Source organism: Cnephaeus nilssonii, assembly GCF_951640355.1.
Source record: "Cnephaeus nilssonii genome assembly, chromosome: X".
NCBI lineage: Eukaryota > Metazoa > Chordata > Mammalia > Chiroptera > Vespertilionidae > Cnephaeus > Cnephaeus nilssonii.
In genome coordinates this window covers 24,372,786-24,388,526 of record NC_137071.1, presented here as the reverse complement: position 1 = coordinate 24,388,526, position 15,741 = coordinate 24,372,786, and the positions used below count along the sequence as shown (strand labels likewise).

Sequence of the window (15,741 nt, the reverse complement as noted above, 5' to 3'; positions counted from 1 at the left end):
AGTGCCACAGAGAAAAAAGGCTAGAGAGGCCTTAGAACCCTGGAAGTCAACCCAGAAACACTGCCACCCAGAGGCTGAATCACAAATTGACCCTACTGTAATAAAAAATAAAGGAATACCAGAAATTAAGACACCGCCTGCTTAACCCTTTGCACTCGCTTGCTTTTTTCTCGATTCCTTTCTTCTACTCGAGATTTAATTTTTTAAATACCCCAGATTTTACAAAGCAGGACAGTAGAATAAAAAAACTGGAGTTTCTTTTCATACAAACTTATTTATTTAATGTAAGAAAAGCCCAAATAAAGGAGAAGGGATGGAGGGAGGGAAGGGATGGGCTACTGATGCTAACCGTGTCGAGTCACACTCGACATCCGAGTGCAAAAGGTTAAAAATCAGGACTGGATTACAACACTGAGGAGCAGTGAAATGCAGAGAACTGCAATACTGTCCGGACTGGGAAACAGGCGTGCCAAACAGAAAAATAGAGGAAGTGAATGACCTTCACTACTGCACATTTTATTTTATATTTTTATTTTAATTTTTTAATTTTTATTATTTTTTATTTTCAATTTTTGCATCATTTACTTAAGAAACTGTTTTTTTTCTTTTTTCCTCACTTGATTTTACCTTTTAATTATTACATTTTTATTTGCAATCAGCATTATTACTACTAATATTTTACCTTTTTTATTTTATTTGTTTTTGTTTTTTTATTATTATTTTTTAAAGTGTCATTTTATTTTCTCTTTATTTTACTTCAGGATTAATGTTCTACAGTCTATTTTCATCTTTCCTTCACCATTGTTTTATTCTATGTCAACTCTACCTTTATGCCATAACTCTCTTCCTAACCTTTCCCTTTTTGGTGTGCTGTTTATCTTAACCATTTCCTGCTCTAGATTTTCCCTATTCTTTCTGTTTACCCCCTGCTAAAATTTCACCCTATTTATATATCTAATTCCCAATCACCTGCTCCAAGTCTATACACACCTCTCTCTTCACTGTCTTAACTATCAAAAAAAATTGTTTTTCTCTCTGTCCTTTTGTTGTTCTTTGCTTGAATGTTGATATCGAATTTTTATGTTTTTTTGTGAGATTGTTTTGCTTATTCTTTTTTTGTTTGTTTGTTTTTTGTTTGCTGTGTTTTGTTTGTTTTTTACTTCTGTTTTCCCTTGCCTCACTTGGTATTAGTTGGTGTTGTAGGTTGTATTAATCTCCAGGTACTTATTGCAGGCATTTGCTGTGATTAGTGGTTGTTCTATTGGAGTTTTCTCCCCATATATATAGTTTGTTCCTCTTTTCTCTCTTAGACTCGTTCTAGTCTCTCTTATTTTTTTTCTCCTTTTCCCAATTTCATTTTGACACTCCTTTTTTTTTCTTTCTTTCTTTTTACTCTTCTTTCTCTCCTATCCGCTAATTTGCCTTTCTCTGGTGGTCACCTTTATTGGAGGTTATTAATATTGTGAATACATCGCTGTTCAGTGCCTTGTGTGTGGTACCTGGTTGTGTTGTATATTATGGCTTTAAATCAACACAGGAGAGAGAGAACTACATAACCAGACATCCGGAGAAGAGAAACCATGGGGAGACAAAGAAATAGCCGCATATGAAAGAAAAACAGGCATCACCAGAAAAGGAAGTAAACAAATTAGAGGCCAGCAACCTATCAGAGAATGAATTCAAAGAAACGGTCATAAGGTGGATGAAAAAAAAGGAAGACAAATTCGACAATATGAGTAAGCACCAAGAGGAAATGAAGAAGAACCAAGAAGAAATGAAAAATGACATCGCTGCTGTAAAGAACTCAATAGAAAGCATCAAGAGTAGACTAGAAGCAGCAGAGGACCGCATCAGCGAGCTAGAAGACAAGATGGAAAAAAATACTCAAGTAGAGCAGCTTCTAGAAAAAAAAAATTAAAAAGCAGGAGGAGAGCCTAAGGGAACTTTGGGACAACACAAAGCAAAACAACATCCACATAATAGGGGTTCCAGAAGGAAAGGAAACTGAGCAAGGAATAGAAAACATGTTTGAAGAAATAATGACAGAAAACTTTCCTAATATAGGGAAGGAAAAACCCACAAAAATCCAAGAAGCTCACAGAGTCCCAAGCAAAATGAACGCCAAAAGACCAACACCAAGGCACATTATAATTAAATTGGCAAACACCAATGACATAGTAAGAATCTTAAAATCGGCCAGAGAGAGACAGAAAGTTACTTACAAAGGAACCCCGATTAGACTAGCAACTGATTTCTCAAAAGAAACTCATCAGGCCAGAAGGAAATGGAATGAAATATACAAAGTCATGCAAAAGAAGGTTCTCAATCTAATACTGTACCCAGCAAGGATATCAATCAAAATTGAAGGTGAAATCAGGAGTTTCACAGACAAAAAAGGACTAAGGGAATTTATCACCACCAAACCAGCAATGCAAGAAATGCCAAAGGGTCTGATGTAAAAAAAATAAGAAATAGGAAGCGAAGAAGGAACACAGGGGTATAGAATAAAAATTGCGACAAATAAGTACCATCAATAATAACTTTAAAAGTAAATGGATTAAATGCCCCAATCAGAAGATATAGGGTAACAGATTGCATAAGAAAACAAGATCCACATATCTGCTGTCTACAAGAAACCCACCTCAGAAAAAAAGACACACACAGACTGAGGGTGAAGGGATGGAAAAAGGTTTTCCAGGCAAATGGAAATGAAAAAAAAAAAAAAAGCTGGGGAAGCAATACTTATATCTGACAAATTAGATCTCAAAGTGAAGGACATAACAAGAGATAAGGAAGGCCACTTCATAATAATAAAAGGAGCAATCCAACAAGAAGAAATAACTCTGGTAAACATACACGCACCCAATACAGGAGCACCCAAATACATAAAAAAAACTCCTGGAGGATATCAAGGGAGACATTAACAGCAATACAATCATAGTAGGAGACTTTAATACCCCACTATCACCATTGGACAAATCCTCTAAACAAAAAATCAGCAGAGAAACAGCAATCCTTAATGACTCACTAGAACAGATGGAATTACTTGACATCTCCAGAACATTTCACCCCAAAGCCACAGAATATACATTCTTCTCAAGTGCACATGGGTCATTTTCAAAGATAGACCATATGTTGGGACATAGGCAAAGACTCTCCAAATTCAAGAAGATAGAAATCATATCAAGCATCTTCTCAGATCACAGTGGCATAAAACTGGAAATCAACTACAATAAAAAACAATCTAAAGAAATCAAACACATGGAGACTAAATAGCATGCTATTAAACAATGACTGGGTTACCAGAAAGTTCAAGGAAGAAATAAAAAACATCATGGCAACAAATGACAATGAAAACACAACAATCCAAAATCTATGGGACACAGCAAAAGCAGTCTTGAGAGGAAAGTTCATAGCTCTACAAGCCTACTGCAAAAAAACAAGAAATAATGGTAATAAATTACCTAGCCCTACAACTCAAAGTGATAGAAAGAGAGCAACAAGAAAAGCCCAGTGTAAGCAGAAGGAAGGAAATAATAAAGATCAGAGCAGAGATAAACAACATAGAGACCAAAGAAACAATACAAAAGATCAACAAAACCAAGAGCTGGTTCTTTGAAAGGATAAACAAGATTGATGAACCTCTAGACAGGCTCACTAAGAAGCAAAGAGAGAGGACCCAAATAAACAAAATCAGAAATGAAAGAAGTGAAATAACAACAGACCCCACAGAAATACAAAGGATTGTTTCAAAATACTACGAACAACTCTATTCCAACAAACTGGACAACCTGGAGGAAATGGACATATTCCTAGAAAAATATAACGTTCCAAAACTCAATCAGGAAGAATCTAAACAACTCAATAGACCAGTAACTATGGAAGAAATTGAAGAAGTCATCAAAAACCTTCTGGCAAACAAAAGCCTGGGGCCAGATGGCTTCACAGGAGAGTTTTACCAAACATTCAAGGAAGAACTAAAACCTATCCTCCTCAGACTATTCCAAAAAATTCAAGAGGAAGGAACACTTCCAAGCTCATTCTATGAAGCCAGCGTCACCCTAGTACCAAAACCAGATAAAGACAACACAATGAAAGAGAATTACAGACCAATATCCCCCATGAACATAGATGCCAAAATCCTCAACAAAATTCTAGCAAATCGGCTCCAGCAGTACATCAGCAACATCATACACCATGACCAAGTAGGATTTATCCCAGGAATGCAAGGATGGTACAATATCCAAAAATCAATAAATGTGATATATCACATAAACAAACTGAGAGATAAAAATCACATAGTCATATCAGTTGATGCAGAAAAAGCATTGGACAAAATCCAACACCCCTTCTTGATAAAAACTCTCAACAAGGTGGGAATCAAGGATCATACCTCAACATAATAAAAGCCTTATATGACAAACCCACAGCAAACATCATACTCAATGGGCAAAAACTAAAAACATTTCCCCTAAGAACAGGAACAAAACAGGGATGCCCACTCTCACCACTCCTGTTTGACATAATACTGGAAGTATTAGCCATTGCAATTAGACAAGAAGAAGAAATAAAAGGCATCCAAATTGGAAAAGAAGAAATAAAACTGTCCTTATTTGCAGATGACATGATATTGTACATAAAAAACCCGAAAGACTCCATCAAAAAACTACTAGACTTAATAAATGAATTCAGCAATGTAGCAGGATACAAAATTAATGCCAAGAAATCTATGGCCTTTCTATACACCAATAGTGAACTTGCAGAAAGAGAGACTAAAAAAGAAATCACATTTACCATCATACCAAAAAAATTAAGATACCTAGGAATAAACTTAACAAAGATGGTAAAAGACCTATACACGGAAAACTACAGGACACTGAAAAAAGAGATAGAGGAAGATGTAAACAGATGGAAGAACATACCATGTTCATGGATTGGTAGAATCAACATCATTAAAATGTCCATACTACCCAAAGCAATCTATAGATTCAATGCACTCCCCATTAAAATACCAATGGCATATTTCACAGACCTAGAAAGAACTCTCCAAAAATTCATCTGGAATATAAAAAAGACCCAGAATAGCCACAGCAATCCTGAGAAAGAAGAATAAAGTAGGAGGGATCTCAATACCAGATTTCAAGCTTTATTACAAAGCCACTGTTCTCAAAACAGCATGGTACTGGCACAAGAACAGACATATAGATCAATGGAATAGAATAGAGAATCCAGATATCAACCTAAACCACTATGCTCAATTAATATTTGGCAAAGGAGGCATGAACATACAATGGAATAAAGACAGTCTCTTCAATAAATGGTGTTGGGAAAATTGGACAGATACATGCAAAAAAATGAAACTAGATCACCAACTTACACCATACACAAAAATAAACTCAAAATGGATACAGGACTTAAACATAAGACGGGAAACCATAAAAATACTAGAGGAATCCACAGGCAGTGAAATCTCCGACATATGCTAAAAGAACTTCTTCACCGATACTGCTCCTAGGGCAATGGAAGCTAAAGAGAAAATAAACAAATGGGACTACATCAAAATAAAAAGCTTTTTTACAGCAAAAGAAACTATCAACAAAACAAGTAATCCCAATGTATGGGAGAACCTATTTGCAAATGTTATCACTGATAAAGGTTTAATCTCCAACATCTACAGGCAGCTTATACAACTTAATAAAAGGAAGATAAATGATCCAATAAAAAAATGGGCAATGGACCTAAATAGAATCTTTTTGAAAGAAGACAGAAGGAAGGCCAAGAGACACATGAAAACATGCTCAAAGTCACTAATTATCCGAGAGATGCAAATCAAAACAACAATGAGGTACCATCTCACTCCGGCCAGAATGGCTATCATCAACAAATCAACAAACGACAAGTGTTGGCGAGGATGTGGAGAAAAAGGAACACTCGTGCACTGCTGGTGGGAATGTAGATTGGTGCAGCCACTGTGGAGAACAGTATGGAGTTTCCTCAAAAAACTGAAAATGGAACTCCCATTTGACCCAGTAATCCCACTCCTAGGAATATATCCTAAGAAACTGGAAACACTAATAAAGGATATATGCACCCCTATGTTCATAGCAGCACAATTTACAATAGCAAAGATTTATAAATAGCCTAGGTGCCCATCAGCTGATGACTGGATCAGAGAACTGTGGTACATCTACACAATGGAATACTATGCTGCCATAAAAAAGAAGGAATTCTTACCATTTGCAGCAACTCGGATGGAATTGGAGAACATTATGCTAAGTGAAATAAGCCAGTCCATGAAAGAAAAATACCACATGATCTCACTCATTTATGGATAATAAAGAAAATTATAAACTGTTGAACAAAAAGATAGATACAGAGACAGTAAAGCATCAAACAGAATGGCAAACTACAGCAGGAAGATAGGGGAGGGTTGGGGGGTCGGATAAGAGATCAACCGAAGGACTTGTATTCATGCATATAAGCATAACCAATGGACACAAAATTCTGGGGGGTGAGGGTATGTATGGGCGTGGGGTTGAGGGGGGCAATGATAAGATATGTACACATATAATACCTTATTTAAAAAATGAAAAAAAAAAATAAAGATCATCAGAGCTGTAAAAAAAAAAGAATTGAAGGTCAGATAAAGAGCTTCACAGACAAGAAAAAGCTAAAGGAGTTCATCACCACCATACCAGAATTATATGAAATGCTGAAGGGCATTCTTTAAGAAGAGGAAGAAGAAGAAAAAGGTAAAGATAAAAATTATGAACAACAAAGTGACAACAAATACATATCTATCAACAAGTGAATCTAAAAATCAAGTGAATAAAAAATCTGATGAACAGAATAAACTGGTGAATATAACAGAATCAGGGGCATAGAAAGGGAGTGAACTGACAATTCTCAGAGGGAAGGGGGTGTGAGTGGTGCGGGAAGAGATTGGACAATAATCTTACACCTATGGATGAGGACAGTGGCGGGCGGTAAGACAGAGCTTACCACAGAGACCTGCTTTGCCCGCCCAGTCTAAACCATGGGGTGGGGGTGGGAGAATCGGGTGGAGGGGAGCTATGGGGGGGGGGGGGAAGAGGAACATCAGTAATAATCTGAACAATAAAGATTTATTTAAAATATATATAATATATATAATATATATATATATATATATATATATATATATATATATATATTATATACTATTAATTATTAGGGCAAATAAAAACATATCCTAGAGTAGGACACTTTGATTCTAGCAAATAGAAATTTGAAAATAAATCATACTTCCAAAATTTTCCAGCAGTGGGAGACTGGAATGTAATTGAAATATGAGTACTGGATGAAGGTGGAATCACATATGAAAATTGTTTGGTTTTCTGAAGTTCTTTCAAATTAGCATCTAAATGGATCAAAATATACTTAGGTAGCATATTAACAACATGCAGTCGATGAGTATTTATGGAGTTCACACAAATATCACCAAAATTAAGGACAGAGGGTCCTAAAAAAAGAAAAGTTATTAAGTTTAATATTGGCAACTGTTCATTTTTATAAAGTTTTCATAGTATATTTTGATCAACTTATAAAAAATGGTTCTCAGAAATATATTCATTATAATGTCAGAAATTATTAACCAAGTTTTTATCTAAATGTCCATAATTTGCTGTTTGAAGATTACTGGCTAATATTCAATATAATTATATTCTAATTACATGGAAAATTATTAGCACTCATTATAACTCATCTTAGTACATGTATTTTCATACTCCAACTCCCTCTCCATTTTCATCAATACATTTATGGTCACTTATCCAGAATTTATAAAAATTGGTAATTTTCCCAGGAATTATTGCTTATTTTTCCCCCTTTGAATGCCTAAAGGTTTATATCATAACTTTTTGTTTTTAATCCTCACCCGAGGATATTTTTCCATTGATTTTTAGAGAGAGTGGGAGGGGGAGAGACAGAGAGAGAGAAACATTGATGAGAGAGACACATATTGATTGGTTGCCTCCTGCAAGTGCCCCGACCTGAGCCTAAGCCAGGGAGAAACCTGCAACCAAGCTATGTGACTTTGACCAGAATCAAACCCAGGACTCTCTATTATAACAATTTAAATAACTATGTCTTATCCTGCTTTTTTTTTTAACAGATTGATTTAATTATAACTGATATACAGTAAACTATGCATGCTTATTAGTGTAGAATTTCATAAGTGTTGACATGTCTACTCCTGGGAAAAAATCACAATGAATAGAGTGAATACCCATCATTCTAAAAAGTTTTCTTGTGGCCCTTTATATTCTCCCCCTCCCACCATCCTCTGTATTCTTTCCCAGACAACCATTCACCCTCTTTATGTCAATGTAGATTAGTTTGCATTTTCTAAAGTTTTATATGAGTGGAATAATGCAGGATTGTACAATTTTTCTCTGATTTCTTTCACTCAGCAATTCCTTAGAGATTCATTCATGCTGTTTCATGAGTCAATAGTCCATCCCTTTATATTACTAAGTAGTAGTCTATCATAGGTGAATGTTTGTTTATTCACCTGTTGATTGACACTTGGATTGTTTCCAGGTATTGACTATTACAATCAAAGCGGCTAAAACCTTTGTGCATAAATATTTGTTCGAACATATACTTTTATTTCTTTTGGATAAATATAGGAAAATGGAATGGATGGATCATATGATACACATATGTTTAAATTATAAGAAGCTGGCAAACTGTTTTAAAATGGTGGGTAATTTCACATTCCCCACCTAGCCATCGTATATAATAAAGAGGCAACATGCAAATTGACCCTCACACCGTAAAGCCGTCGCAAGATGGCTGCCCTGCCCAGCCCCTCCCCCGGCTCCACCCCTGATCAGCCTCTCCCACCCCAATTGAGGGTGGGTTGGCTAGCCAACCCCCACCGCCCCATGGCCCCTCACCCAGGCCTGCCATGCCCCCACGCATTCCCAGGGCTGGGGGTACCCCAGGCAGGCTGCAGGCATGATGTTGGTCAGAGGCAAAGGTCCTGGCTGTCCCTGGCCTAGAGAGTCCAGAAAACCTCAGCAGTGACCAAAGACCAAGACCGAGTGGAAAGGTCCCTGCCAGCGCTTATGGCTCAAAGTGCCAGGAGGAGGCGGAGCGTCTTGAAGCTGCAACCCTGGCGTCTACACACCAAGCCTTGGGGCACACCATGCCGGTGCCACCTGTGGGTGAAAGGGGGAGAGCAGGGAGCTGGGGTGCAGAGCTGGGAAGGGCCTAGAGTCTTCAGGAGCAGCCCGCCTGCCGAGGTTGCTATGACCCACGCGCTCAGGCTTGGTCAAAGCCCCTGGTAAGCTCTGCTGCTTGCCTTCCAGGTGCAGCTAGCCCTGAGCCAGCTGGCATTGCACTCAGAGAAGCAGCTGTCACTGGGCTCCATTAAATAAGATACATCAAAGAGCCGAGAGTAAATATCCTCCCAGCCCCTTCCTATACCCCCGGGTGAGGAGGGCTGGTGATGGGGGTAATGGAAAATGGCTGCTGCATTGCATTTTATAATGAAAAGACTCCTGCCATGTAGAGAGGAAAGCTGATTTGTTTCCAGCCACACCCACACCTGGCGTGTTCCCTGCCCCAGGCATGAAGCCTGACAGCACCTAGCAAAGGTGTGACCGAACAGCCATGTTGGCCTGGCTCCTGGAACGTTGGGAGCAAGTTTGAGCTGCATTGATTAAAAAAAATAAGTAAAGATTGAAAAACACCTCTTTGTACTCAAATGGCACTATAAAATGCAGAATACAGCATCTGATTTAGTTTTCTGTGTTGATTTTGAGGCAGAGCACAAATAGGTTCATGGGAAAAGCAGAAAAAAAACAAAGGGAAAGGGAGAGGATTCTGCCATCCACAGCACTGAACGATATTTTTTGTGGTTTTTTTTGTTGTTGTTGTTGTTGTTGTTATTTATCCTTTTGTTCAAGTCAGTATATGCCAGTATATGCCTAATACCTTATGGCATTAGGTAATGAGCTAATGCTTCCTCTTTTAAGAGCAAGCAGCAGTGCCTTTCATATGAGTCGCATATATTTAATCCATTCAAATGGAGCATACTGAGTGGAGAGAATGGTATGTCATTATATAAAGAACTTGGCATTAAGATGCTATCTGGCTGAAGATCTTATTTATTTTGCAATTTAGAAAATGTAGACAAATCAGGCATTAAAAATGAATGTGCATGCTTAAATGCATGACTTTATTTTCATTCGTAACGACCAAACAACCGGTCACCAGGAGGTGCATTGATGAGTCCCGCAGCACGGCGGGTATGGGTGAGGCTGCATGGTGCAGGCCAGGTCCAGGGGACCTGAGGCTGCTCCCCCCTCCCCGGTGCTGGGGGACCTGAGGCCATGCCCCCCGCCCTGGTGCCGAAATGTGAGGCTGCATCCACCACCCTGCAGAACTTGATGGGGGTGGGGCCGGCAGGGTCTTGGTGTTGCCCAATGGGGGTGGGGCTGGCCAGACACTTCTATTATAGAGAAAGGACAAATAGTAATATTAACATAATTCCTCTAATTAATTCCCTTTTAATGTGCACGAATTTTGTGCACGGAGCCACTAGTCCTATCTAATAAAAGAGTAATATACAAATTAACCATCACTCCACTACACCCACAAGACATGACCACCAGCCAATCAGGAGCGAGTATGCAAATTAACCCAACCAAGATGGCTGCAGCCAGAGAGAGAGCATGAGGTTGGCTTGGGTTTCCCCAGCGATGGAGGAAGCCACGCTTTCCGCACACCCTGGCCACCCCAGGCCTCCAATCAAGGCTACAAAGTTTCAATTATAGAAGATAAATAAATCCCAACAAAAATGGTGGCAGCCACGGAGCTGGAGAGAGCAGGAGGCTTGAGTTACCCCCGGCAATGGAGGAAGCCAAGCTTCTGCAGCCCTGGCCTGCCTTGGCCTCCCCTCCAAGCTACAAAGTTTCAATTATAGAAGATAAATTCCAACAAAAATGGCTGCGGCCACAGAGCAAGCAGGAGGCTTGGCTCCGCTCAAGGCTACAAAGTTTCAATTGTAGAAGATAAATAAATCACAGATACCAGGACCTCCGCTTGGGTCACCGGGGGGCATGGCCAGCCTGCAAACCACCAGAGGCCCCTCGCCCAGGCCACCCCACACCCCAAGGGAACCCCTGCCCTGATCCGGGACACCCTTCAGGGCAAACCAGCCAGCTCCCACCCATGTACCAGGCCTCTATCCTAACTAATAAAAGAGTAATATGCAAATTGACCATCACTCCAACACACAAGATGGTTGCCCCTATGTGGTCAAAGAACCTGCCCCCATGTGGACACAAAATGGCCACCACAAGATGGACAGCAGGGGAGGGCAGTTGGGAGAGACCAGGACTGCAAGGGAGGGCAGTTGTGGGCAATCAGGCCAGCAGGGGAGGGCAGTTAGGGGTGACCAGGCCAGCAGAGGAGGGAAGTTGGGGGTGACCGGGCCTGCAGGGAAGGGCAGTTTGGGGGGACCCAGGCCTGTAGGGGAGAGCACTTGGGGGGGACCAGGCCTGCAGGGGAGGGCAGTTAGGGGTGACCATGCCTGCAGGGGAGGGCAGTTAGGAGCAAACAGGCTGGCAGGGGAGTGGTTAGGGGGTGATCAGGCTGGCAGGCAGAAGCGGTTAGGGGCAATCAGGAAGGCAGGCAGGCAAGCAGTTGGGAGCCAGCAGTCCTGGATTGTGAGAGGGATGTCCGACTGCCCGTTTAGGCCCAATCCTACCGGGACCGGGCCTAAACAGGCAGTCAGACATCCCTCGAGGGGTCCCAGATTGGAGAGGGTGCAGGCTGGGCTGAGGGACACCCCCCCCATGCACGAATTTCGTGCACTGGGCCTCTAGTATACTATAAAAGTCCAATTCCCTCATATCTCCAGCAACAACTGAAATGGTGAGCTTTTTTCTTTTAACTTAAGCCATTCCAATAGATTTATCTCACTGTGGTTTTATTTTGTTTCCCTAACAACCAACAATGTTGTGCATCATTCTATGTTCCTACTTGTCAGCTGTAGATTTTCATTAATGAACTATCTATTCAAACTCTTTGCCCATTTTTAATTGGGTTTTTTGTTTTCTCAAAATTGAGTCTCAAAACTTTTATATACATTCTGGTTGCAATTCTTTCATCAGATATATAATTTGCAAAATTTTCTCTCAATCAATGGTTTGTTTTTATCCTCTTATTAGTATCTTTTGAAGAGCAGATGTATTTAACGTTGATCAATCCTTATTTATCCATTTTTTTCTTTCATGGATCGTGTTTTTGTGCCTTATCTGAGACATTTTGCTTTCCCCATGATCACAGATATTTTTTCCTATGCTTCCTTCTATAAGGAAGCACATAGATTATGATCTATTTTTACTTAGTTTTGGTATATGATGTAACACATAGATACAAACTCTAGTTCTGAGTTTTTATTTTTTTAGTGTGTGACTCATAAGTTCCAGCACTTCTGATTAAAAAGACTATCCTTTCTATACTTCATTGCTTTTGTTCCTTTGTCAAAATTCAGTTGTCTAATATGTGTAGGTCTATTTCTGAACACTCACTTATGTTTCATTGGTCTATGTATCTATATTTATGCCAGTATCACACTGTTTTCCTTACTGTAGCTTTGTAATTAATCTTTAAACCAGGTACTGTTTTATCTCCAACTTGTTTTCCTATTTCACAGTTGTTTTGAATATTACCATGTTTCCATAGTGTAGTTGTTATCACTTTCGCCTCACAATCATTTTGACTATTATAATTCTTTTGCATTTCCAAGTGAATTTTATTTTATTATTTTTTAAAATATATTTTATTGATTTTTCACAGAGAGGAAGGGAGAGGGACAGAGAGCTAGAAACATCAATGAGAGAGAGACATCGACCAGCTGCCTCCTGCACACCCCCCACCGGGGGATGTGCCCGCAACCAACGTACATGCCCTTGACCAGAATCGAACCTGGGACCTTCCAGTCCGCAGAATGATGCTCTATCCACTGAGCTAAACCGGTTTCAGCATCCAAGTGAATTTTAAAATGAACCTGTCAATTTCTACAACAGATACTAATGGAGCTTTGACTGGAATTTTGTTGAACCTACAGATCATATGGATCATTTTTTCATGTCTTCTATGTCTCTAAATAATCATCTTAATATGTGGAAGATAATTATAAAAACCCTTTAATGTCCCTGTCTGACAACTCTAACATATGTATCAGTATTGGGTAGGTTTAATTGATGCACTATTCTCCTTATTAGGGGTTGTTTTGCCTCATGCCTAGTAGTCTTTGTTTGGATGTCAAATATAGTATTTACCACATTATGTGCTAGATATGTTTTGTATTCCTATAAATATTCTTGAGCTTTGTTCTGGAAGTTACTTTGAAACTGATAGATCCTTCCTAGTCTTGCTTTTATGAAAGTTACCTGAGTCCAGAGTAGTACTCTGAATAGTAATAATTAATCTCCACTACTGAGATAAGAACTTCTGAGTATTCTGCCCCAATGTCCTATCAATTATAAGGTTTGTTTATCTTGTCCAGTTTGCCAGGTGGGAACTTTCAGTCACTACTCCTGGCCTGTATGAATACTGGGTGATTCTATAAACCTTTCTAATGGTTTTCCCCCTAGCTCTACCTAGTTTCCTAACAATACCATTAACTAATAGGAACCTAATTGACATTTAAAGAACCTTCAGCAGGATACAACTTATTTTCAAGCCACATGAACCTCAATAAGAGAGAACACATCCAGGGTCAAACTTAACAAATCTTCAAAAATTTAAAATAATTGAATCCATACATGTGTGTACTCTGACCAAATAGAATCAAACTAGAAAACAGTACTAGAAAGAAAACAGAAAAATCTTAGAATATAAATAACACACTTCTAAATAACCAATGAGCCAAAGTTAATGTTTCAATGGAAATTAGGTAATAATGAAGTGAAAGAAATTAAAAATATGTAAGAATATGTGGGATGTAGCTAAAGTACTGCTTAGTAAGAAATTTATAGTACTAAATTACTATATTATGGGAAAAAATAGTCTAAATCAAGAAACTAGAAGCAATACAACCCAAATAAAAATCCAAAGCAAATAGGAGGAAATGATAAATACAAGAGAAGAAGTCACTGAAATTAAAAACAGAAAACTTATGGAGAAAAATCAATGAAACAAATGCCGGTTCTTTGAAAAGAACAATAAAATTGATAAACCTAGACTACCAAGACTGAAAAAGAAAAATAAGAAGGAAGACATACATTTCCAATATTATAAAGGTAACATGCACTCTATCATTACAGATGCTGCTGACTTAAACATTAAAAGGATAATTTGTGAATGCTACAAATAACTCTATACATAAAAACATGAAATCTTAGTTGGAAGGGATCAGTTCTACAACAAAACAACAAAAAATACACACACTACCAAAACTCTCCTAAAATGACATAGATTATCTGAATAGTCCTACAACTATTAAAGAAATTGAATTTGTAATTAAACATCATCTGAAAATGAAATCTTACTCAGATGGTCTCTCTGAAGAAGTCTAATGCATAAAGAATGCTCCTCAAACTCTTTTAGAATATAGTAGAGGAAAGAACACATCCTAACTTTCCCAACTCTGTTTAGGAGGCCAATATTACTCTAATGGCAAAACAAAGATAGACAAAAATAAAAAAAAAAGCAAAAATGCAGACATATATTTTATGAAAACAAATGCAAAATTGTATATTACGATTTAACATACTATGAGGTAGAGAAAAAGGAAGTTGGTAAAAAAAAAAAAAGAAAAAAAGAAAAAGCTGAGAAATATACTGTAGAGAAAAACATTGATTGTGAAAAAGGAATGAACCCTGACTAGGTGACTCAACTGTTTGGAGCTCCGTCCCATATAGAGAAAGGTTGCAGGTTTGATTCCCGGTCAGGACTCATACATAGGTTGCAGGTTCAATCCCTGGTTGGGGTGTATACGGGCGGCAACCAATCAATGTTTCTATCACTCTCTCTCTCCCTCCCTTCCTCTCTCTCTCTAAAATCAATAAAACATATCCTTGGGAAAGGATAAAAAAAATGAGAAGAGAAATCAAGACAGAAAATGTGGCAAATCCCCTCCCTCCCCTCAATATTTGAGCAATTTGATCAAAGTGTTTCACCTCTGGGCTTTTCTTTACTCACCTCTAAAATGGAAATAAAATTATGTACCTCATAAGTTACTTATGTTACTTAAAAGATTAAATGAGATCCTGTTTGTAAATTATTCAACACAATGACTGGCTAATAATGCATCAATAAATGGTAGCGTAAAACCAAAATGACTGGAAATATGCTGATGAAACAAACTATAATAGTTTTCACTAATTGACTCAATTAATCTCTATATCCTCTATTGAATCTCTTGACAGTCATTTCAATTTTTAAAAATATGATAACTATAGAGCAAAATTTTCTTTAACTAAAATGTCTTCTGTGAGTACCACTCCCTGTTCTGTGCATAGGCTGGAAAAGCAACCTTGAGGTATAAATGTGAGTGAGCCTTGAAGAGAAACAGAATAATTGACCCCAAAATGTCACATTAGCATGTGGATTACTTTGAGCTGAAGGCAATTAAGACCCTGCAGACTCAAGAGAAACTTTTACTTCTCTCTTGACTACCTAAAAGAACTTAGGGGTCTGTGGCTCAGAGAAAGAGCTATTACCAGAGATAACTTATCTGAA

At 38.4% G+C, this 15,741-nt stretch overlaps 1 protein-coding gene across 1 annotated transcript in view; it reads right to left on the bottom strand.

Moving 5' to 3' along the window:
- Positions 1 to 15,741, bottom strand: part of CFAP47 (cilia and flagella associated protein 47) — a gene marked incomplete at both ends in the record, with an annotated part of 486,291 nt that overhangs the window by 404,643 nt on the left and 65,907 nt on the right. Inside the window, one exon of the mRNA XM_079765682.1 lies at positions 7,285 to 7,501. Within this exon, the coding sequence (XP_079621808.1) occupies positions 7,285 to 7,501 (217 nt within the window). The remainder of the gene's footprint in view (positions 1 to 7,284; positions 7,502 to 15,741) is intronic.